The sequence below is a fragment of the Rhinopithecus roxellana genome, chromosome 5 (assembly GCF_007565055.1).
Source record: "Rhinopithecus roxellana isolate Shanxi Qingling chromosome 5, ASM756505v1, whole genome shotgun sequence".
Taxonomy (NCBI): domain Eukaryota; kingdom Metazoa; phylum Chordata; class Mammalia; order Primates; family Cercopithecidae; genus Rhinopithecus; species Rhinopithecus roxellana.
In genome coordinates this window covers 18,719,426-18,744,812 of record NC_044553.1, presented here as the reverse complement: position 1 = coordinate 18,744,812, position 25,387 = coordinate 18,719,426, and the positions used below count along the sequence as shown (strand labels likewise).

The window sequence follows — 25,387 nt, the reverse complement described above, 5'->3', positions numbered from 1 at the left end:
ATCAAGACCATCCTGGCTAACACGGTGAAACCCTGTTTCTACTAAAAATACAAAAACAAGATTAGCCAGGTGTGGTGGTGGGCACCTGTAGTTCCAGCTCTAGGGAGGCTGAGATGGGAGAAAGGTGTGAACCTGGGAGACAGAACTTGCAGTGAGCCGAGATTGTGCCACTGCATTCTAGCCTGGGTGACAGCAAGACTCTGTCTCAAAAAAACAAAAAACAAAACAAACAGAAAACCAAAACAAAACAAAACATATAGACTAAAAGTAAAGGAATGTAAAAAGTTACTCCTACAAATGGAAACCAAAAGCAAGCAGAAACACCTATACTTATATCAGACAAAACAGACTTTAATTCAAAAAAACAGTAAAAATAGACCAAAAAAAGTCAATTATAAAATGATAAAGAGATCAACTCAGCAAGAAATACAATTCTAAATATATATATAGCCAACAATAGAGCACTCAGACATATAAATCAAATATTACTAGTGAGAGAGATGAGGCCCAATACAATAATAGTTGCAGACTTCAACACCCTACTATCACCATTAGACGGATCATCTAGACAAAATATTTACAAAGAAACATTGGATTTAAACTGCACTTTATGCAAAATGGACCTAACAGACTGTTACAGAACATTTCATCCAGTGGCTACAGAATACACATTCTTCTCATCAGCACATGGGACATTCTCCAGGATAGACCATATGTTAGGACACAAAACATGTCTCAACAAATTTTTAAAAACTGAAATTATATGTAGTGTCTTTTTAGACCACAATGGATTAGATAAAGAAGAGAAAGGACTCAAATGTTACCACTGCAGAAAACCTCCAAACCACAATGATAAACAATAAGAGATAAAGAAAGAAACAAAGGATATACAGAACAACTAGAAATTAATTAATAAAATGACAGAAATAACCCCTCACATATTAATACTAACCTTGAATGTAAACAGATTAAACTTTCCACTTAAAAGATATAGACTGGCTGAATGGATTTAAAAATGACTCACTTATTAAATCAATAATTAAATGACCCACTTATTAAATCAATAATAAGAGAAACTTTGAAAACTGTATGAATACATGGAAATTAAACAACATGCTCCCAAATGACCACTAGGTCAAGAAAGAAATTAAGAGGAAAATCAAAGCATTTCTTGAAACAAGTGAAAATCAAAACACAACATATCAAAACCTATGAGATAAAACAAAAGCAGTGCTAAGAGGGAAGTTTATAGCAATAAACTTCTACATCAAAAAAGTAGAAAGATGTCATATAAAAAATCTAGTGATGAACCTCAATGAACTAGAAAAGCAAGAACAAACCGAATGGGAAAATAGTAGAAGGAAAGAAGTAATAAAGATCAGAGCAAATCCAAACAAAAGAGACTGAAAATAATTACAAAGAATCAACAAAATTAGAAGTGGGTTTTTTGAAAAGATAAACAAAATAGATTGCTAGCTAGACTGACCAAGAAAAAAGGAGAAAAGACCAAAATAAAGAAAATCAGAAACAAAAAAGACACATTACAATTGATACCACAGAAATACAAAAGATTATCAGAAACTATAGTGAATAACTGTACACTAACAAACTGGAAAACCTAGAGGAAATGGTTAAATTCATAAACATATGCAATGTCCCAAGACTGATTGAGGAAGAAACAGAAAACCTGAATAGACCAGTAAAAAGTAAAGAGATTGGATCAGTAACAAAAATCTTTCAACAAAGAAAAGTCCAGGTCCAGATAGCTTTATTGCTAAATTCTACCAAACTTACAGAGAAAAATTTACAGCAATTCTCCTTAAACTACTAAAAAAAAAAGAAAAAAAACTGAAGTGAAGAGAATTCTCCCTAACTCATTCTACAAGGCCAGCATTACCTTGATATCAAAACCAGACAAGGACCCAACAACAAAAAAATACTACAGGCCAATATCCCTGATTAACATAGATAACAAAAATTCTCAACAAAATTCTAGCAAGCCAAATCCAACAGTACATCAAAAAGGTAACATACCATGATCAAGTGGGATTCATCCCAGGGATGCAAGGTTGATTCAATATAAACAAATCAATAAATGTGACACATTACATAGACAGAATGTATAATACAATTTATATGATCATCTCAATAGACACAGAAAAAGCATTTGATAAAATTTAGCATCCTTTTATGATAAAAACTCTCAACAAACTAGTCATAGAGGGAACGTACCTGAACATAATGAAGGGCATATATGACAAATTCATAGCTAACATCATACTAAATGGTGAAAAGCTGAAAGCCTTTCCTTTAAAAACTGGAACAACACAAAGATGCTCACTTTACTACTCCTATTCGACGTAGTACTGGACATCAAAGTCAGAGCAATCAGGCAAGAGACAGAAATAAAAGGCATCCAAATTAGAAAAGAGGATGTCAAATTGTCCCTCTTTGCAGGTGGCATGGTCTTATATCCAGAAAAACCTAAAGAACCAAAAAAGTCTTAGATCTGATAAATAAATTCAGTAAAGTGACAGGATTACAAATTCAACATAAAAAAATAGTGTGTCTATATATGAACAACACACTAACTGAAAAAGAACTCAATAAGGCAATCTCATTTACAATAACAACAAAAATACCTAGGAATAAATTTAACCAAGAGGTAAAAGACCTCTACAAGGAAAACTACAAAACATTGATTTTTAAAAATTGAAGAGGACACAAACAAATGGAAAGACAGCTCATGCTCATGGATTAGAAAAGCTAATATTAAAATGACCAGACTGCTCAAAGCAATCTACACATTCAATTCAATCTCTACCAAGATAGCAATGTTGGCCAGGCATAGTGCCTTACACCTGTAATTCCAGCACTTTGGGAGACCAAGGCAAGAGAATCGCATGAGCCCAAGAGTTTGAGACCATCCTGGAAAACATAGAGACCCCATTTCTACAAAAAATTTTAAAAATTAGCAAAGTGTGGTGACATGTGTCTGTAGTCCTAGCTACTTGAGTGGCTGAAGTGGGAGGATTGCTTGAGCCTGGGAGATTGAGGCAGCAGTGAGTCATAATCATGCCCCTGCACTCTAACCTTGAAGACAGAGCAAGACATTGTCAAAAAAAAAAAAAAAACAAAACAAAAAAAACAAAAAAAACAAAGCCATTTTTCACAGAAATTAAAAAAAAAAATACATACATTGGGGGAAAGGACACCTTCTTCAATAAATAGTGTGTAGAAAATTGGATATCCACATGCAGAAGATTGAAATTAGATCTCTATCTCTCATCATATACAAAAATCAACTCAATATAGATTACAGACTTAAATATAAGACCCTAAAATATAAAACTACTTGAAGAATACATAAGGGAAGTACTTCAGGGAAATACTTCAGGACATTGGTCTAGGCAAAGATTCAATGGCTAAGACCTCAAAAGCACAGGCAACAAAAACTGAAATAGACACATGGGACTATATTAAACTAAGAAGCTTCTGTGCAGCAAAGGAAACAATCAACATAGTGAAAAGACAAACTGTTGAATGGGAGAAAATATTTGCAAATTATTCGTCTGATAATGGACTAATATCCAGAATATACAGGGAAAACAAACAGCTCAACAGTAAAACAACAACAACAAATAATAATAATAGTAATTTCATTAAAAAGGGGCAAAGGACATGAATAAATATTTCTGAAGAAAAAACATACACTGGCCAACAGGCATATAAAAAAATGCTCAACATCACTAACCATCAGGGAAATATGCAAGTCAAAACCACAATGAGATATCATCTCACCCAGTTAAAACTGCTATTATTAAAAGGGCAAAAAGTGATTGACAGACATGGTGAGAATGTAAAGGAGAGGGAACTCTTATATACTGTTTGTGGGAATGTAAATTAGCACAATCTCTATGGAAAACAGAATGTAGATCTCTCAAAACCTAAATGTAGAACTACTATATGACCCAGCAATCTCACTACTGGAAATTCATCCAAAGGAGAAAAAAAAAAAAAACAATATATCAAAGAGTAGAATGATAGACACCAGGTTGGGAAGGGTGTGTTGGTGGGGTTGGAAGAAGATGAAGAAAGGCTGGGTAATAGGTAAAACTTAGAGTTAGATAAAAGGAATAAATTCCAATGTTCAGTAGCAGGTGACTGTAGTTAACAACAATACACTGTATATTTCAAAATAGCTGTAAGAGAGGATTTGAAATGTTCCCAACACTAAGAGATGATAAATACTCAAGATGATGGATACCCCAAATGTCCTGACTACACATTCTATGCATGTACAAAATATCACATAAATATGCACAAATATTACATTCAATAAACAAAAGTTTAAAAATTTTCTTCAAGCATAAAAACAAGCAGCAATTTTTAGAATTTTTAAATTTTTGACATTTTTTAAATGTCAAAAATAACATGTTCTAATAAAAGCAATTTCTTAAAAGCACCTTAAAGACCTACTTATGAAAAATCTAGCTCTATTTTACCAAAATTTTAATCAAAAATGATCAAATCAAGAAAAAAAGAATTCTGGTTAAAACCATGAATTAACTTGAACATTCAACAGTCTGGGCCTCACCATTAACCTGGTAATGACATTAAGAGCAATAACATTTGGACAGTCCTTACCTTCATGAATATACATCTGTTGAGCATCTTCAAGATGTAATAACCCCAGTAAAGGTGAAGGACCTGCAAGATCATGAGCTGTAGGTTGAGGAAGATGTACGAAAAGAAAGGCTCGAGGTAATACATAGGCAAGATCAGTGTGCAATATAAAATCCTGAAACACCAAACAGATGAGAGAATTTCATCACAACCAAAGCACTCATGAATTTTCAATAATAAAATAAATACTTTTTCTCCTAATAAAGCCCAGGAAATTATTGAAAGAAAAGATACAATAATATTATCTTAAATATCATTACTGGCAAGCAACAAAAAAAGTACAATCTGTCTTCCTGAAGAAAAGTTAAAGAAAACAGCATTTTTATTATGCAGTGTTTAAACTAGAATGTACCTTGGTTTCCTCTTTTCCAACAAGAGCATACACTAACCATGTTTACCTTCTGGTGGTGGAGTTAGAGGATTTTGAAGAACAAATAAGATAATGCATGTTTTACATAAGGTTATTATTGCCTTAAAACATAATCTCATTTATTTGGCATCAAAGGTGAATAGAGAATTCTACAAAAGTAAATTTTCCAAATAAAAGAAGCTTTAACAAAGCAAAAATTCCATGAGTACTTACACTTGTGCTTCCTAAAGTAAATTGCATGCTTTATTAGTTTCATAAATAGGCTCCTGGACACAATTTGAACTGCTCCTGATGACGTAAGATGCACAGTGTCTTCAGATATTATTGCCATATGGACCGGGCATGGTGGCTCATGTCTATAATACCAGCACTTTGGGAGGCTAAGGTGGGCAGATGACCTGGGGTCAGGAGTTTGAGACAAGCCTGGCCAACATGACCAAACTCTGTCTGTACTAAAAATATAAAAATTAGCTAGGTGTGGTGGCATGCACTTGTAATCCCAGCTAGTAGGGAGGCCAAGGCAAGAGAATTGCTTGAACCTGGGAGGTGGAGGTTGCAGTGAGCTGAGATTGCGCCACTGCACTCCAGCCTGGGTGACAGAGCAAGATTCCGTGAAAAAAAGAAAAAGATGGCCGGGCGCGGTGGCTCAAGCCTGTAATCCCAGCACTTTGGGAGGCCGAGGCGGGCGGATCACAAGGTCAGGAGGTCGAGACCATCCTGGCTAACACAGTGAAACCCCGTCTCCACTTAAAAAATACAAAAAATTAGCCGGGCGAGATGGCGGGCGCCTGTAGTCCCAGCTACTCGGGAGGCTGAGGCAGGAGAATGGCGGGAACCCGGGAGGCGGAGCTTGCAGTGAGCTGAGATCCGGCCACTGCACTCCAGCCTGGGCGACAGAGCGAGACTCCGTCTCAAAAAAAAAAAAAAAAAAAAAAAAAAAAAAAAAAAAAAAAAAAAAAAAAAAAAAAAAAAAAAAAAAAAAAAAAGAAAAAGATTTTATTGACATATGAAGGGCTATTTGTTCATTTCTCAAACTTATATAGTACCATGAATTTAGAGTCTTTCAATAGGTTTGTTTATAAGTATATTAGCTATAGAAATAATTTTTTCATGTAACATTGGGGAAACAAGAAAAGAAAATTGTCCATAACACCATCACCTTAAACAAACAATATTGTAATTTTCATGCATTCTCTTCCAGTATTTTCCTAAACAATTTTTTTTTATTAACATGCAGTAAAATTTACTGTTTTTTGGTGTATCGTTCAATGAATTTAATGTCTATAGGTTTGTTTAACCACCACTACAATTAGGATACAGAACAGCCTATCTTGCCAAAAAATTCTGTGATGCTATCCCTTTATTGCCACACCCTCCTCCACACCTAAACTTGGCAAACACTTTGCTCTGTATTCTTTGGTCTGTCTTCCAAAGACATAAATGGAATCATACATTGTGTGAGCTTTTAAGGCCACCTTCTTTCACACAACATAATGCTTTTAAGATTCATTCAGTTTTCATGGTTATCAATAGCATGCTCCTTCTTATTACTGAGTGTCACTCCACTTTATGGCTGCACCACAGTTTGTTTTTTTACCCATTGAAGAATATTTGGGTTGTTTCCAGCTTTTGACATTTATGAATAGAACTGCTATAAATATCCATGTAGATATTTTTTTGTGAACAGAAGTTTTGATTTTTCAAGGGTAAATATATAGAGGTAGAATTATGTGCCATCTGGTAAATATATGCTTAACTTTATAAAAAACCGAAAAACGATTTTCCAGAGTGGTTGCTTTACATTCTCACCAGCAAAGCATGAGAATGTCAGTTGTTCTTCACCTTTGTTTGTACTTCACATTGTTCTGTATTTTTGCCACTGCAGTAAACATAGCATTTGTGAGATTTTATGTTCAACTACATTTAGCTTTAAGTCAAAGACATTTTATGCTATTTAGACAACGTGATGTATATAGTCTTTCATAAACTGAAATTATTTCTGTGAAACTATATATTTCTAAATGCGAGATTACTGTTTTAAGGTATACATTAAAGTTAGAAAAATTCAAGGTGTATATTAAAAGGTACTAAAATGTTGTCAAATTATTTTCCAAAATTGTAACTATTTATAAGGCCACCATCAATTTATGAAAGAAGAGTTTCACTGAACTCAGAACTGGTATGAAATAGTTTCAAAATTTCTTAACTTAAAAGATAAAATACTTTCAGTTTACATTATTTGCAAGGCCTTAACATTTCCCCTGTGTCTGCTTAGTAGCTCTATTTCTTCTTTTGTAAGTTATCAGTTCAAGTTCTTTGTTTGAAAAACAGGGGCCAGGTGTAGTGGCTCATGCCTGTAATCCCAGCACTTTGGGAGGCCGAGGCGGGTGGATCACCTGAGGTCAGGAGTTCAAGATCAGCCTGACCAACATGGTGAAACACCATATCTACTAAAAAAAATACAAAAATTAACCAGGTGTGGTGGCAGGTATCTGTAATCCCAGCTTCTCGGGATGCTGAGGCAAGAGAATTGCTTGAACCTGGGAGGCAGAGCGTGCGGTGAGCCAACATCGCACCACTGCACTCTAACCTGGGTGACAGAGCAAGATCCCATCTCAAAAAAAAAAATGTAATAACTTGATTGGTTTTAAAAACTTAGCAATTACAGAAAAATATACAGAGGTTAAGGAAGGAAAAATCACTTGAAGTCTCACAACTTACAGGTAACCCAGAGTATTTTGTTAAACATGATTCAGGATATCGCTCTCAAAACTATATTCTTTTTTTTTTTTTTTTTTTTTTTTTTTTTTTTTTGAGAAGGAATCTTGTGCTGTTGCCCAGGCTGGAGTGCAGTGGCGTGATCTCCACTCACTCCAAGCTCCGCCTCCCGGGTTCACGCCATTCTGCTGCCTCAGCCTCCTGTGTAGCTGGGACTACAGGCGCCCGCCACCACACCTGGCTAATTTTTGTATTTTTAGTAGAGACAGGGTTTCACCGTGTTAGCCAGGATGGTCTCGATCTCCTGACCTTGTGATCCGCCCGTCTCGGCCTCCCAAAGTGCTGGGATTACAGGCATGAGCCACCGTGCCCGGCCAAAACTATGTTCTTTAAGATGCTTTTTTTTTTGCACCTCATAGCACCACATGATTTTATGTAACGAGATGATCACTACCTATGTGTGATTGTTGTACCCTGCTTTTTTCATGCAATAAGATGTTACAGAGAGCTTTCCACATCAATAAACAAAGCTATATATCAAGAGTTAGCAAACTTGTTTGTAAAGGAACAGATAATAAATATTTCAGGCCTCTGGACCATTTGGTCTGTGTTGCAACTACTCAATTCAGTCATTACAGTACAAAAGCAGCCATGACAGCTAACATTACATAAACTAATTCATGTATAGAAAGTACATACATTAGTGTATGTGGTTGGGTTCCAATAAAACTTTATCAACAAAACCAGGCAATAGGCTGAATTCGGCCTTTGAGCCATAGCCTGCCAACCCCTACTGTGTATCACCATATATAATGGCTTCACAGAAATTCATTTAATAGATATATAATAATTTAACTAATCCCTTATTAATAGACATTTAAATTATTCCCAAATGTTCATTATATTCAAAAGAATGCTGTGAGAATTACTCGTAAAAACCTTTTTTTTTTTGAGACAGGGTCTCGCTCTGTCTCCCAGGCAGGAGTGCAGAGGCATGATCACAGCTCACTATAGCCTCTCCCTCCCAGTCTCAAGCAATCCTCCAACCTCAATTGCCCAAGTAGTTGGGACTCCCGGTATATGGCACAACACCTGGCCAATTTTTGTATTTTGTTTTTTGTAGAGACAGGGTTTCACCTTGTTGCCCAGGCTGATTTCAAACTTCTAGGCTTAAGGAAGTTAAGCCTTCCAAAGTTCTGGGATTACAGGCATGAACCACCATGTGTGGTCCTATAAAAACATTTTGATGTAATTGCTTGATTATCCACTTAGAATAGCTAAAATCCTGAATCAAAGAGTAGACTCATTTTACAATTTGGAATATAGTGTTACACTGCTTTCCAGAAAGACTACACCAATTGATATTCTTGCACCCAATATATAAGATTACCTGCTTCCTCAGATATTGACCAATATTGTATTTTATCAGTCTCCACCTAAAATAACAGAGTACTGTTTATATTCATATTTTTATTTAATGTGGAGTGATTATATATATTTATATATCTATTTATAACTTTTATTAGTTATTTTACTTGGCTACTTTTATTTATTCTTTACGAACTGCTTCTTTGTGGCATCTGTCCATTTTTCTATTGGAGCATTTGTTTTTTTCTGTTGATTCTTAAATGCTCTTTATGTATTAAGGATATCAACACTATTTTTAAATTATGTTAGTTAGCTTTATACAGTCCAGTACTTTCTTTCAATACTGATTTTTTTTGGCAAAGTAATTTAAAAATTTTTAAAATCAAATCTGTCAATTGCTTATTTTATACTTTGCATACATGTTATGCTTTAAAGGCCCTTTTTCAGCCCCATCAATATAAAACATATTTTCCCATATTTTCTTAAAATCCTGGCTTTACTACTTATATACTATGTCACTGATTTGTGCATTTCCTCATCTGTAAAATGCAAGCAGAGAGTACCTACCTTATTCATTCAATAAACTATTAAAATACTGAGCACCTACTAAAGTGCAACCTGACACTAGGTAGTAGCCAGCAATGTAGTAATGAATGAAAGGGACCAAAACCCCTAAACTAGTGGGGCTTACCTTCTGGTACCCACATTTATTTATAAGCTTATTACAGGAAATGATACATGTAAAAACCTATTTGCCATTCTGGTTTGTTGGATCCTTGGGCAATTTTGTGCCTTATTCTGTACTCTCTCTGCCTAGAATGTACTTTCTCTTTTCAGTTGAACCTCTTTCCATCCATTAAAGCATGGGTCTCTCCACAACAAAAGTTTCCATGTAATTCTGGTCACCCCTGAATTTATTCCTTTCCTCCTGGCTCTCCCCTCCTCACTAGCAGGCAAGTTTTCCTAAGGCAGTGGCCAGGACACCTTCACCTCTGGGTCCTTCCCTTGTCTGGCTCAGGGCCTTGCCCCTTACTTGGTCTCCTATTGGGAATTTGTCACTGTTATTATTGACAAAGGAACCTACTAAAAAATACCTTCTTTACACAGTCTACTAGAGAATATGAATAATTAGCTAAATATACAATTGCCCATTGTGATCCATGCAAAGAAAGAAAGAAAAGGACAGGGCATATGGCAGGGTTCTACATGTACAAAGACTGTGAAGTGGGAAGCATGACGGAAAATTAGAGGAGTCGGGAGAGGAGTGGCAGTGAAGGGTGGTGTAAGATGAGGTGGGAAAGGTGAAGAAGCTATCTCAGGTAGGCCTTGCAAGTCAAGGTGGAGGTGTGGCCTTCATTGTGAGAGCAACAGGAAGCTTGGCTGGTTTTAGCAAGAGGAATGACACATGTGGAACAGAATCATCAGAGCTGGGTTCAAGGCTCAACGCCACTAATTTCTTGGCTTGAAACTTGCATAAGTCACTGAGCCTTAGTTCCTTAGTCACTGGGTAGAACTAACTGCCCCTCCACCACCTCCTTTGACTAGAAGCTCCCAGGAGACGCACAGCCAGCTTTACAAACTGTATAGCCCTCAGAATGAAAGAAGCTGCCATTAAGATGCAAATGTCTTCTAAGAGAGCTGAGCCTCTGGGCAAAGAGGAGAGGCCAATGGAACTGGCGCTGGAGTCTTCAAGATTTCAGTCAGGGCTCCCAGGATGTTAGCAAGTTCCATAATCTCTCTGGGCTTCAGTTTCTTTTGTAAAATGAGAAACACCCGGGTGGTTATGAGGATTAAATGAGTTGACAAATGGAAACTGCCTATTACACAGTAAGTACTCAAAAATGATAGTTACAACTATTACTCTTACTACCACTATGGCCACTACTACTTTCGACAACCAGCCCTCTCCTACTGCAGAGAACTTACACCAATAACACAGTTAGAGCAACACCCCCCAGGAGAGTGCTCCTGAACTGGCTGGATTTCCTGCCAAGGGGAGGAGGAGGAAGCCACTTTGGAGAGGGTGAGCAGGCTCCGAGGAATGGGGACTCTGCTGTCTGAACATTCTCTGCAAGAGGACAGAGGGGACTGGAGGCCAAAGAAGTGGAACAGGAGTCAGAGGGGAGTAGCCATTGTGGCACGGGTAACAACCAGCTATGATGCCACAGTTAAAATTTCAAGACCTCAATAAAGAATGGTCTAGCCTCTCAAGTTTCCTCTCCTTCTATGCTAAAAGAAGACTGGGAAAAAGAAAAAAAAATTCCATTTGCCCTTCCCAGCTCTCTTCCTAACACACATGCATACATGTGTGCAGGCACATGCATAGAACACACAACACTTGCACATTATCGGTAGTCACCACCTTACAGCAACTGAATGGAATTTTCCTTTTCATAAAGAATGCCAAAAGACTGCTGTATTCCTAAATTCTTAGAACTACTTTGTCCCTGTCCACTGGATTTAATCTTTCCAAATGGATAAGCTACTACCATGCCCTTGGATTGCAAAGCTCAGCTTTTTCTGTTTTCAGTTTTGTTTCCAATCTTAGTTCTTCCAATCACTGGACTTGGCATGGTTTGGATAAATTTCAGTGTTGGTATAAATATTAGCTGGTTTTGCTGGACTAGCTAAGGCAACCACCAAAAAGTTGTATTTGTCTAATGAAAACTGCAAGGTAAGGGTCTTATTTTCTTGCTAATTGTGAGTTTGAGCATTAAGCCCTTTTAGGATAGCAAAAACTTGTTCTACAGGTGAACAATTGTCTACCTCAGTGATCTCTTAAGTTTCTAAATGACTGGGTAGTTGAAGAAAACTTAATAAATATTTAGTGAAGGCAAATGATATACTCTTAATCATCTAGTTTCAAATTTAATTTGAAGCCTATCTGTTCTGTGTTTCAAATATCCTGTTTCTAGTCTTGATTCTTCCACAACTAGCTGTGTGATCCTGGAAGTATCTTAACTCTTCATCTGAAAAATAAACATGGTGTCTAAATGTTTCAACAATGTCAGCAACATGAAAGACAAAGAAGAGGTAAGGAACTGTTCCAGATGAATGACAGCTAAATGCAATACGTGATCTGGAGGTGGATCTTCACACAGTGAGGGGGAAAGCAATAAAAGACATGATGGATTGATTGACCAAATTGGAACATGGAAGGTAGATTGCTACATTTTCTGCAATTGATAACTGTATTGTGATTATGTAAGAAAATGTCCTTCTTCTTAGGAAATACACACTAAAGTATTTAGGGCGCAAGGAATTATTCAGTTGATGTTTACAACTTGCAAATGGTTCAGAAACAAATATGCATATTCATACATATGTGTGGTGGGGAAGTAGAGAGAGAAAGAATGACAAAGTAAATGGGGCAAAATGCTAACTGGTAAAGAGTATATCTAGGGTTTCTCTGTAATATACTAGAAATTTCTTTGTAAGCTTAAAATTATTTCTAAAATTGGGAGGCTGAGGCAGGCAGACCACAAGGTCAAGAGATCGAGACCATCCTGGCCAACATGGTGAAACCCTGTTTCCACTAAAAATACAAAAATTAGCTGGGTGTGGTGGCATGTGCCTGTAGTCCCAGCAACTCAGGAGGCTGAGGCAGGAGAATCGCTTGAACCCAGGAGGCAGAGGTTGCAGTGAGCTGAGATCACGCCATTGTACTCAGCCTGGCAACAGAGCAAGACTCTGTTTTGGAAAAAAAAAAAAAATTCTAAATATGTGAATACATGAATAAAAGGATTGGACTAGATTATAAACAAGGTTCCTTAATCTAGGATTCTATGGTTTGAAGAGGGGTGTAGCTGTTCTTCATGAACTTAAAAATAGCATAAAGAAGGCACCAAGCACATGGGCAGGATGGGAGAGCTCTTCTGAGGGCTCCTGTGGCGCGAGACAGTGAACATATGTGGTAAAAACACGTAGTCTCCTTCATCGGGTGTGTAACTGGAAAGTCTAGTTCTGAGATACATATCTGCAGTGGTGGCTCAAGGGAGTGGCCCAGCTTCAACAGAGTCTTTCTTGCCTTGTACCTTCCTTTTCTTTGCTGGCTGCGCAAACAGCACTAAGCTGGCACCACCATCAGAACCCATGCTCTGCCCTCTGCTTCTCATTTAGGATCAAGGTTTCAAGCCTTCAGAGGAAAAGAAGGGTCCATCATTCCCTCATCCTGGGTCCCCACTGATGAACATTAGCTAAGAGCACTGTTGGGTGCTTTCAGCTTTGTCTTTCTCTATTTTTTTTTTTTTTTTTTTTTTTTTTTTTTTTTTTTTTTTTTTTTTGAGACGGAGTCTCACTCTGTCGCCCAGGCTGGAGTGCAGTGGCCAGATCTCAGCTCACTGCAAGCTCCGCCTCCCGGGTTTACGCCATTCTCCTGCCTCAGCCTCCCGAGTAGCTGGGACTACAGGCGCCTGCCACCTCGCCCGGCTAGTTTTTTGTATTTTTTAGTAGAGACGGGGTTTCACCGTGTTAGCCAGGATGGTCTCGATCTCCTGACCTCGTGATCCGCCCGTCTCGGCCTCCCAAAGTGCTGGGATTACAGGCTTGAGCCACCGCGCCCGGCCTATTTTTTAAAACTCTCCTTTCTCTCTTAGCCATTCCAAGTATTTACATGGTCTCATTGTCGGTAATATTCCCTTTCACATGTGGACTTCCCAGGGTACCATTTTCTACACTTCTAATAGCTGGACCATCAAACGCTGAAATCTGAAGTCCAATGAACCAGTGGTGAGGGAGAAACCTTACAAGCATACGTATCCTTGCAATAAGGGAGCTAGGTATTTGAGTATTATTTGCAGTTGAAAATGTTTTGTGTTTTTCTTTTTGAGACATCTGAGAAACACAAGTCAATGTGAATAATCTTCAAACATGTGAATCAGGGGTAGCCCTACAGATCTCTGTACTGCCATGATGCACTCCTGAAAGGCACAAGCTGTGTCTCACTCCCCTTGTACTGTTTAAAACACCCAGCTGTGATGAGTTCAAGAAATGAAGCAACAAGCCACCCTGCCCCCTGCAGATTCAGCTGTGACAGACACTGAACTCGCAGGTTGCAAAACCAGCAAAGCAGAGCACGCACGCCTTCCCTTCAGGCACACTTACCTGAGTGGAACCACGATCTGCTCTTATTATTTGTCAGAGGAAGAGGTTTGCCTGGCCTTAGAAAGGTCTTTCTAGCCTAATAACTCTCTGTGGGTATTTGGATAATGTTCAAGAAGATAGATACATCCAATAATTCCAAACTAGAGAAATAATTTTTAAAAACAATAGTTGGGAATACAGTGTGAAAAACATACACCTGCGATTTAAATGGTTTTGAACAGAAATGCAAACAAATGGAGTTACCAGACAATTAAATTAAAACAATTTGACCAGTGTGCTTTTGAATTTCTGCCTAATATTAATGAAACAATGCTTAGAAAACCAACATAACTAACTCTTGCAGACGCTGACTGAGAATGGGATAAGATCCTCAGAAATAGAAGAGGATTTCAGTGGCTGGACATGAAAGGGAGACTCACCAGGAGAATATGCAAATGTGCTTGAGGCTGGGGAAAATCAGAGAAAAGTCAAAGAAAGGGCCAAGGGAAATGTACACACTCCAGATCTTCTTCTCAAGGCTTCTAGACAAATCTCAGATGAGCACAACCCCAGTTAGCTTTTGCCCCACCCTACCATTTATATCACCACAGGATGTGCAACAAAAGCAGCTGGAAAGAAGAACAGAGCAACTAGATTGCAAACTGCCTCCCAGAGTGCCTCTTAAATGTCTGAATGGTGAAACAGGTTAGCTAAGCCGCCCTCCAGTGATAACTATGATCTGCACATTGCTTGGTCCATAGTGAAATCCCAACACATTAGGATAGAATAAAGCATCCTCGAAAAATGAATCTACAGAGTTATAAGTTTTAGACAGAGGGAAGGAGCCAAGCTAACAACAAGGAACTAAATTTTCCCCTTTGACTTCATGAAGATGATTGTGCTGGTGGCAAGTTCATGCTGGTGGGAAGACCATTTAAACTAGAGCAGTACACTGTACCTGAAAGAAGCTCCCTCTCTGATTGACATGCTTCCTTCAGAGACCATTGAAAATCGATCTGCCAAACTTCCAATGGCTTGGTGAGGTTTTTCTCAACTTTACAAACAATGAGAATCAGTCAATGTCCATACAGAAATATTTTTACCAGGAAACAGTTTTTGTCGTTGTTTTGTTTTTTACCTTTTTTTCTTTTTTTTCTTTTTTGAGATGGAGTTTCACTCTTGTCACCCAGGCTGGAACACAATAGCACAATCTCGGCTCACTGCAACCTCCACCTCCCAGGTTCAAGTGATTCTCCTGTCTCAGCCTCCCGAGTAGCTGGGATTACTGGCACCTGCCACCACACCTGACTAAGTTTTGTATTTTTAGTAGAGACGGGGTTTCACCATGTTGGGCAGGCTGTTCTCGAACTCCTGACCTCAGGTGATCCACCCGCCTCGGCCTCCCAAAGTACTGGGATACAGGCGTGAGACACCACACCTAGCCTGATTTTCTATATATGACTTCAACCATGTGTTGAGGACTCTAGACACTATGTGACTGCTCAGCCACCATATACCTGTTACCACACAAGAGACCCCAAGTGAAAATCATCTAACCAAAGCCAATCAATTCCCAGAACCATGAGAAATAATAATAATCTATAAGTTGTTGCCTTAAGACAGAGGTCTGCAAACTATGGCCTGTGGGTAAAATCTGGCCTGCAACCTGGGTGTATGTTATCGTACAGCCCATGAGCTAAGTAAGTATGGCTTGGTACATTTTTAAAGGATTATAAAACAAAACAAAATGAAGAAAAACATGCAAAAAAGATCATATGTGGCCCTCAAAGCTTAAAATATATATTCTCTGGCCTTTTAAAGAAAAAATTTGCCCACTGCTATCTTAAGCCACTAGACTTTCAGATGCTTTGTTATACAGCAACAGGCAATTGGAACATGTAGTGCCTTTGGGACACAAGGAGAAGAACTGAGGGGCAAATGCTGGATTGACAGTGTCATGAAAGTCACACTGAAAAGTTATGCCCAACTGTCATTTGCAAGTCAATATTATTCTATCAATAATTGCTATCATACTCTCTCTCTCTCTCCATATATATATATATTTCTAAATATATATATATATTTAGAAATATATATATATTTCTAAATATATATATTTCTAAATATATATTTACAGAGAGGGTTCCCCTAGGCTGATCTCGAACTCCTGGGCTTAAGTGATCCCCCCCACATCAGGCTTCTGAGTAGCTGGGACTATAGGCGTACACCACCATGCCCAGCCATTACTAAAATTTCACAAACACACTTGCTCAGTCAAAGTAAAAGTGATGGTAATGATTTATCAACCAAGGAAAATACCTGAGACATTTATCTTAGATTTGATTCCAGTTTAACTTCAAATTCTGAGATACTCATTAATCAGTTTAATTATAGCAGGTAGCATTTACTGATTCTTTACTGAGCACCAGACATTGTTCTAAACTATGTAAACTAGTTAAGCCTCATGCCGACCCTTATTTCCATTTTACATATGAGGAAACTGAGGCACAGAGAGGTGGTCTAACCTGTTCAAGATCACAAAGGTCGTAAGTGTGGAGTCAGGATTTAAATCCAGGATGGACCCTTGCATGCAGCAACTTAACCACTACACTCTGTTGCTCCTCTCCAGAAAATGCCTAATACACATGGGTCTAAAGAATGCAGCTGGCTTCCAGGGGAGGGCATTGACCTCTCTGGTTGGATTTCCCTGGATGCTAGCCAAGAGTGCTGTCTATATACTTAAGAATGAGGCCTGGAACTTGAGTCTCCATCCATTTCCCCTGGATCTAGGCTCTTCAATAGCACTAATTCTTCTGTTTGGAGGGTCCCAAGTTCTCAGACTAGTCCCAAATTATGGTTGGTTAAAAGCTGTTCCTTCCAAGCCATCTAAGTCTTCCCTGCATGTTACTCTGGTTTCTGTCAATCAACACATGGAACATTATGCTTCCTAAGGAAATGATTGTCACGGGAGATGCAATATATGCTTTTCATTGCCAGTCTGTGGCTAAACAAAATCAACAGACTGATCGAGAGCCAATCATATCGAAAGGATACTCAAACCATTATTAGAACCAGTGGTCACGGAGAACGAAATAAACAAGTATCAGTTTTCCTTATCTGGGAAGTGGAAGTGATAATACCCATCTTTATGAGTTATTGTGTAGACTAGAGCCAAGATATGGAAAGGACCTAATCCAGTGTCTGGCATTCAAGTAATGGCTGTAATTATTGTAACACAGAACATGCCTCTCTTTTAGAGAACTGGTAATTGGACAGTGACTTTTCATTGAGTGACTGGAAAAGCTGTTAATCATAAAGAAAGGTCTACATTCACGAAACAAGACAGAGTAAGAGCTGCTGCTTGCCCATCGGGTCACACATTTTCCATCTCCCATTACAATAAGCCTTTTCCACACTGTAGAGTGTTGTTTTAATTATTTATAAAAATGACTCCATCACATTCTTTTCTCCAACTGTGCTTGACACAAATAACTGGAGACCCATGTATGGAAAGGGCAACGCCCTGATGGTAATCATGTGCTGAGGCCACCTCTGCACACTGACCAAAGGCAGGGCACATCAGCAGTCTACTCACCAGAAAGGAAAAATAATGAGACGACTGATGAAAAATATGGCGGAGAAGATGAAAAACAGGGTGTTACAGGTCTGTGTCCATCCAGCATAAGAAAACATCTTAGCAGACTGTGAACAAAGAAAGAAACTGCAGATAAAGTGACAGTAGCATACATTTTTAAAGTTAAATTTATAAATGAAATGATATGAGGTCTGGGATTTGCTTCAAAACAATCTGGGTGGAAGGTAGGGGGTACAGGTGGGGCAATAGATTAAACAAGACTGGCCATATTGATAACTGGTAAAGCTGATGGGTCCATTATATGATTCCCTTTATCTTGTCATATGTTTGACATTTCCATAATATAATTTTTAAAAAATATATCAAAATACCTGTAATACTACTCGTGTCTTCCAAAAACACTTTTAAGTTAGCATAATCAATTTAGCATGCACTTCATGTGGGCATTTATTTAGTATCTCCATGTAACTGGGAGGAGAGCTGGACTGAAGAAAGGCTGGGACAGGTGGGAAATCCGGGGCTGGGCTGGGAATGCTGCAATCAAGGAGGCTACTTCAAGGCAGATGAGGGAAGAGGCAAAGTTGGGAGGCAGCTCTCAGGGCCCTGAACTCGTTGAAATAAAGTTTCGAGCATTTGATCTTTCCTAATTATTTTATGCTAGTCTATACTGCTCATATTATCTGTGTTGAATAGAAAGAGCTGCAGAAAGAGTTGGTGAGTGTGGTAGAAGACAGTTTATTGATAAGCGCTCTCTAGTGCATTATCTAGCAGTGTCCAAGGCTGAAGATGGAAGTTTCTGGTGGGAATAGGGAGTGGGAGTCCGGAAGCAGGAGGTGGGAGGAATTGCTGGGGCACAGATCATTCTTCTAGGGAACATGGCTTAGACTTGGGCAGTTTCAGAACCAACTTCACCCCAGAGGCTCAAGGTCCTTCCAGAACAAGAGAGGCAACACATTTACATTCCAGGAAGGGTTCACATGGCATCTTTCATATTTTGCCAAACTACCAAGGGGTGAGAATATGCCCTGACTGTGGGGAGGGCCCCCAGGGAACAGCTTCAGTTGCTGACATAGAGATTCTGGTGTGCCTGGTGGGTGGGAGACAGGTGTGGGGAGAAAGGTCCAAATTCAGAGTGCCTGTAACAGAGTGGGAAGCTGGTGGAAGGATCAGAGGTTAACTGGATGGGAAGTGAGGGATGTGCACAGGCATGGGAAAGGATCCCTGTGAGTCCATTTGTGAGGGCAAAGTAGCACACTTTTGGGCAAAACATACACGGAACATATTCTGGATTGTGTAATGATGAAATGATAGACAGCAGCCCCTTTGCTTGCTAAGTATCAATCAGGATATTAGGTCCTGGATCCAAACTTGACCATGTGGAAACGTAGAGGATCAGGAAGATGCATGAAGAAGGCAAAAAGGTCACTTACGAGTGAGAATGGTAGATGTGAAGGCTGTTTTTCCTCCAAAAGAAAGAGTTAAGAAATGACCCCCGTGTCTTGAGAAATATGAAAGATGAATAGGCACCATCTCAAGGAAGCCAGGGGCAAAAGTTCTGCTGTGTCTGGGTTCAATTAGAACTTGATTGAGAAAACAAACCCTAAAATACACTATTCAAGTAAGCCGTGGCTGTGCACCCTGGGAGAACATCACAAACAGGCCCCTGCCACCACTTAATATTTTGTCTACCACCCGCTGATGAGAGGTACCAGCCTCGCTCATTGAACCTCATGTCAGATCATGACTTGTGAATGAATCGAGAATGATTCGCAATCATTAGCAACATGAAGCTATTCTTAAAGTTTGCCCACGAGGGAACCTCTAAACATTCTAAAAATGAACCTCTAAGACAGTTCATTTTTCTTTCTCTTTTTCTTTTTTTTTTTAACCTAAGGACCTCAGAACGTTTTCAGATAATAATGAGCTAAACTTCATCACATACCCCAAGGAACAGATAAGACTTCTCATGTTACAGCTGGGGCTAGAAAACAAAACAATAAGTGATTTGTCCAAGTCACTTAGGGAATCATGTCACATCAATGAAAGGGTGGTGAGGGTGGCAGGGCAACCCCATGTTTATTCCCAGGGTGAACATCTAACTCCCTTTAACAACACAACAAAGCTGTTTTCACATTGGACACACACCAAAGGCAATTGAATATGAGGATTTAGAAGCAACAGAGTAGTATAAAATTCTTAAGTCAGGGCCAATGTGGTCTGAATTTTCTGTCAGGATTACCAAGATACGATCAGAGAAGGAAGTAATTACATCAGCAAGGGCTGCATCCAGAGAGCGCCATGGAGAAAAAATGGTACAGTCCTTCTCCTGCTAAGCCATTTGTTGCCCTAAAGCACATATAATAATCTTGACCTTTAGAATGGGATTTACATGTCTAATTATGATTACATACAGGATAGAAAAAAATTCTGTACACAGGGGATATTCTAACAGTGGCCAGTTGCTTTGAAATGGCTGCAAATGACTTCTGGTGACTTCTATAACAGGGTGTGGTAAATTACAGTCCAGCCCATGGGCTAAAGCCGATCAGCTCTTAAGAATGGTTTTCACATTTTTAAAAAGGTATTAAAAAAGCAAAAAACAAAGAAGAATATGTAACAGAGATCATATGCGGCCCACAAAACTAAATTTACTATCTGGCCCTTTGCCAAGAAGTTTGCTAAACCCCACCCTAGAAGAATAAGATTCTACTAAATTTAATTTCTTTCATATCAACCTATATTCAATTGTTAGCCCTTCAAGAAGTAACCACAAATGTGAAATGGTTAGCATCATTTCCCATGGATTCATTATAAATGAGTACATTTAAATAAATAACTCAGCAGTTCTGGGAACTGTTGCTCTAAATACAGCAGGAGATCTGGCAGAGAAGGGGACCATTCCATCACTGACTGGGGTCAACAGGAATCAAAACAGAACAGAAACAGGTCCGGAAAACAATCCCAGTGTGACTTTGTTTCTTCTATTTTGTGTGGGGTGAGATTAGGAAGACTCTTGTTTTAATGTTGGCTCCTTCAGAAAACATCCTAAGCCCTCTTCCTCCCTTAGAAAATGCGGGCCTTAAAAAAAATCATCTTACACTCCTTAAAGCAAGGGATTGGGCTGGGGGAGGGGAGGGTGGGGCAGCATGAACATTCAATGGGTATTCAAGCATTGCCCTAAGTGAATAGATGGTGCCACCCAAATCTGGGAATCCTCAATGTCATAAATCCAAGTTTTCCTTTTAGAAGATTAGAGTTCATTCCTTCTTCAAATATCCCATCTTACTCCCTGAGTGAGCATGTGCATGCAACTTTCAGGAGTGGAATCACACACATTAACATCTCTCTAGTACCATGGAAAAGGATTGAAAGTTAAAACTAAGAGGTTTCATTTCTGTAACCTTGGAGGATCTGGGAATCTAGAGATATTCTCAGACTTTGGGTGTTTTCCGGACAGAGAGCCCCGCTAAATCGCTCACAATTACTTCTGTGAGCAGTTATAGAAACCCAGGACATGGTATTGTCATTAGGTTTTTAATGGCAAACGCTTACCTCCAGCCAAATGTCAGCCACATCATGTACAATCATCACGAGGGTCCCACTGCGAATATAATTGGCACACCAAGAGAAGCTCATCAGACTAATAGCAGCCAGGTGGTGGATGATATGAGCTAGAAAATCCTATAAGGTGAGGGAAAATGGAAACCATTAAGCAAATGCATTTATTTCCCAATCACTGGAAGAGATAATAATAATAATAATAATAATAATAATAATAATAATAATAATGAGATCATGAGATCAATAACTTACATCTGCACGTTTTGAAATTTATAAAATGTTTTTACTTTATTCTTAAACATAATCCTTGTGAGAGAGCTAAGACAAGTATTATTCTTGTTGATGGAAGTCAGTTAACTTTGAGATACCATCCCACACTGGATATATGTATACACACACACTGCCCCCCTGCCCCCCAACACACAATAAATGCATATACACACAAGCATATTCCTGTGTACACCTAGTTATTGTTTATCCCCTGCCTATTCCCCAAAAAGAAAAAAAGATTGATATAATAAATCTACACAACCATTAAATAAGTAGTGCATATGAAATAAGACAATCTACCTTGAGGAAAGCTACTGTCACTAAGTATAATAAAGACTTAAAGGTTTTCTGCAAAGAAAATATACAAATGGCCAATTCACACAGGAAAGTATGCTCAGTCATTAGCCATCAGGAGAATACAAACCAAAACCACAATGAGATATACTTCACACCCACTAGGATGGCTATAATAAAAAAGTTGAACAATAACAAGTGTTGGCGAGGATGTGGAGAAACTGGAACTCTAATACAGTGCTGGTAGGAATGCAAAATGGTATAGCTGCTTTGTTAAACAGTCTGACAGTTTCTCAAAAGATTAGACATAGAATTACCATATCGCCCAGCAATTCCAGTCTTAGGTGGAATGAAAACATATGTTCATGCAAAAACTTGTGTATGAATATCCACAGCATTACTATGAATTTTGATTTACTATGAATGTATGAATATCCACAGCCAAATGGAGGAAACAACCCAAATGTCCATCAACTGATAAGAGGATGAATAAAATGCATCCATCTGTACAATGGACTACTACTTAGCAATAAAAAGTAATGATGTACTGATACATGCCATAACATGGATGAACCTGGAAAACATTACACTAAGTGAAACAAGGCAAACACAAAAGACAAGGTATTATATAATTCCATTTATATAAAATATCCAGAAGAGGCACATCTATAGAGACAAAGGAGATTTTTGGTTGCTAGGGGCTGGGGAGGTTGAGAGAAATGGGGCGTGACTGCTAAATGGTATAGGGTTTCTTCTTGGGATGATGCAAATGTTCTAAAATTGACTGTGATGATGATTGCACAACTCTGAATATATTTTAAAAACCACTGAATGCATACTTTAAATGGTTTAATTGTGTTATATGTGGATATCTCAATAAAGCTGTTTAAAAAACTTAAAGATTTCAGCTTCCTCATAGCCAAAGTAAATACAATACCAATAATAGCTCAATTTATTGAGTACTTGCTGTATAGCAGCAAGTGTCTTTTTTTTTTTTTTTTTTTTTTTTGAGATGAAGTCTCGTTCTGTCACCAGACTGGAGTGCAGTGGTGCGATCTTGGCTCACTGCAACCTCCACCTCTCAGGTTGAAGGTTGAAGTGATTCTCCTGCCTCAGCCTCCCAAGTAGCTGGGACTACAGGCATGTGCCACCACACTCAGCTAATTTTTGTATTTTCAGAAGAGACAGGATTTCACCACGTTGGCCAGGATGGTCTCAATGTCTTGACCTCATGATCCACCTACCTCAGCCTCCCAAAGTGCTGGGATCACAGGCGTGAACCTCTGCACCCAGCCTCAGGAAGTATTTTATACAGATTAAACTGTTTAATTCCTACAACAACCAGAGGAGATAGGAGCTATTTTTAGCTCCATTTTATAGATGAGGAAATCAAGTTTAGAGAGTTTAACCAACTAACTCATATGTTGGTGTGTGGTGAAGCCAGGAATTCAAACCCAGGAGACCTGACTCCAGGGCCTGTGCTTTAGCCACCTCCCAATAGCTTTATGTTTCTGAAGATACATCTTTATAAGACACATAACATATATTTATATTTAATTTTTAAGAAGGTATTCGATGCACCTGTAAATAATAAAAGGGACGTCAACTACAGCAAAATCAAAGGTGGATGAAATACATGATCAACCTACCTGTATATAAAGACTTTCTAAAAAATGATTATTTTCAGTTCTATCCCTTGAGAAAATGACTCAATCAATTAAATTTTGATGTATTCCTAGCCTAAAGTTAGTATAGTTAATCTACAGCTATTATTGAGTTATATGGAAATGGAGATTATTTCTATCAGATATTTTCACAGTACGTTCTTATACTTAGATTTCTCATGTCTTAAGACGTCTGGTTGACTGCAGTGTGTCCCTTATAATGTCCACCATCACTCAACACAAACATTTAATCAAGCTGAACTGGTTTATCCAATATTAAATGTCATTGTACTTATCATACAAATTCTGCTACAAACCACCCTTTTAATTACGATGTAGTTTATGAAGTATATGCCAAGAGAATTTATCATTTGATCTGAATTGCTTACATATATGACAAAATCTTATGAGTGCATTCAGGATTTAACACAGTTTGCTGGATTAGTAATTAGGAATCTGTAACAACCAAACCACTCTTAAAATACCTCACTTTGTGACCTCGGAAGTGGCATTTAGCATGCCTGTCATGGAGTTTCCCTGCAAATAAAGCAAAGCTAATAATGCCTGAAGAAGGTTTCCTCATAAATATATTTGATGAATTAAGGGGAAAATCTTTTCAATGTCTTTGAAAACATCAAAAAGTTGTATATAAGGTGGTTTTGCAATCAACTAAAAGATGTGGTTGCAGAATTAGTACTACTAATATATTTCTTCTTTGCACTGATGGACATTAAATTCCCAAACCAAAAGAAACAGATGCATAAAGGAGATGTTTTTTTCTTATTGAGCAGAGGTGGAGCTTCAAAGTTAAAGTTTTTTATAATGTTTCACAACAAATGCTTACCAAGGCACCAAAGCATGAGTATAATTAGCAATAGTCTATGTACTATAAAGCACACAAAAGCAATGAACTGGACCCAAATACACAGGAAAATACAACTTAAAGATTAGAATTTGGGGCAGGGAGATGGGAATTTTTGAAGAAACTGATAAAGAAGCTTTGTAAATAAGACACTTACCTTTCTCTTGACATCAAAGCCAAGTCTAAATAACAGAGACCAATAAAAACTCATTTCTAAAATGTAGTACCAGTACTGGGATAGCAGCAGGGGCTGAGAAAAAGAAGAGTATTCATTACTTTAAATGCCGTCATAGAAGCAACTCATTTTGATGCACTAACACCTACTTTTATACCTATTTATATCCCACCAGATTCCATAAAATAACATAGATTTATATTTCAACAAAGGAATTAAAGATAATATTTCAAGGCATTTTATTTCTAAAAGGGTAGATGAGTATTCCAAAACCAAGTTGAATGTTTTGTTTAAAAAATTAAATACAACTGCCACAGGGGTAAATGCCTTCAGTTTATTCAGAGTTAAGTTTAAATTTTTTAAAAAATTAAAAATCCTTACTTAGGAACAATGGGAAATCTTTTCTGCTGGCCCCATAATTTACTTTGATTAATGTTTCTTGAATATTACTCAAAATCTGATGTCTTAATCTCTTTTCTGGTGACAGGCTGGTGGTTAGAATTAGCCCATTCTAAAATGGGACAGTAATAAAATATGCATAATTGTTTAAGAACTCTAAAAACATCTTCTGAATAAAATAATAAACTTTTGATAGCTAGAATTTTCTTAACAATTTTATAATGGGGGTGGTGGTGTTTATTTTAGCTAAGTTGAGACATTATATGACTTGGTGTACCCAGTGAATGTTGCCTTCTGGTATCTAAGCCCTTGTGCAGTCTCCTCCAACACTGACTATGGACTT

The 25,387-nt window shown here is 38.1% G+C and overlaps 1 protein-coding gene across 1 annotated transcript in view; it reads right to left on the bottom strand.

Moving 5' to 3' along the window:
• The window catches only part of CERS3 (ceramide synthase 3), a 129,447-nt gene that overhangs the window by 42,056 nt on the left and 62,004 nt on the right, over window positions 1–25,387 (bottom strand). The window contains exons 9-12 of the mRNA XM_030931779.1: window positions 24,628–24,720; window positions 21,372–21,500; window positions 17,820–17,926; window positions 4,648–4,801 (exon numbers count right to left, since the gene is read on the bottom strand). Of these exons, the coding sequence (XP_030787639.1) occupies window positions 4,648–4,801; window positions 17,820–17,926; window positions 21,372–21,500; window positions 24,628–24,720 (483 nt within the window). The remainder of the gene's footprint in view (window positions 1–4,647; window positions 4,802–17,819; window positions 17,927–21,371; window positions 21,501–24,627; window positions 24,721–25,387) is intronic.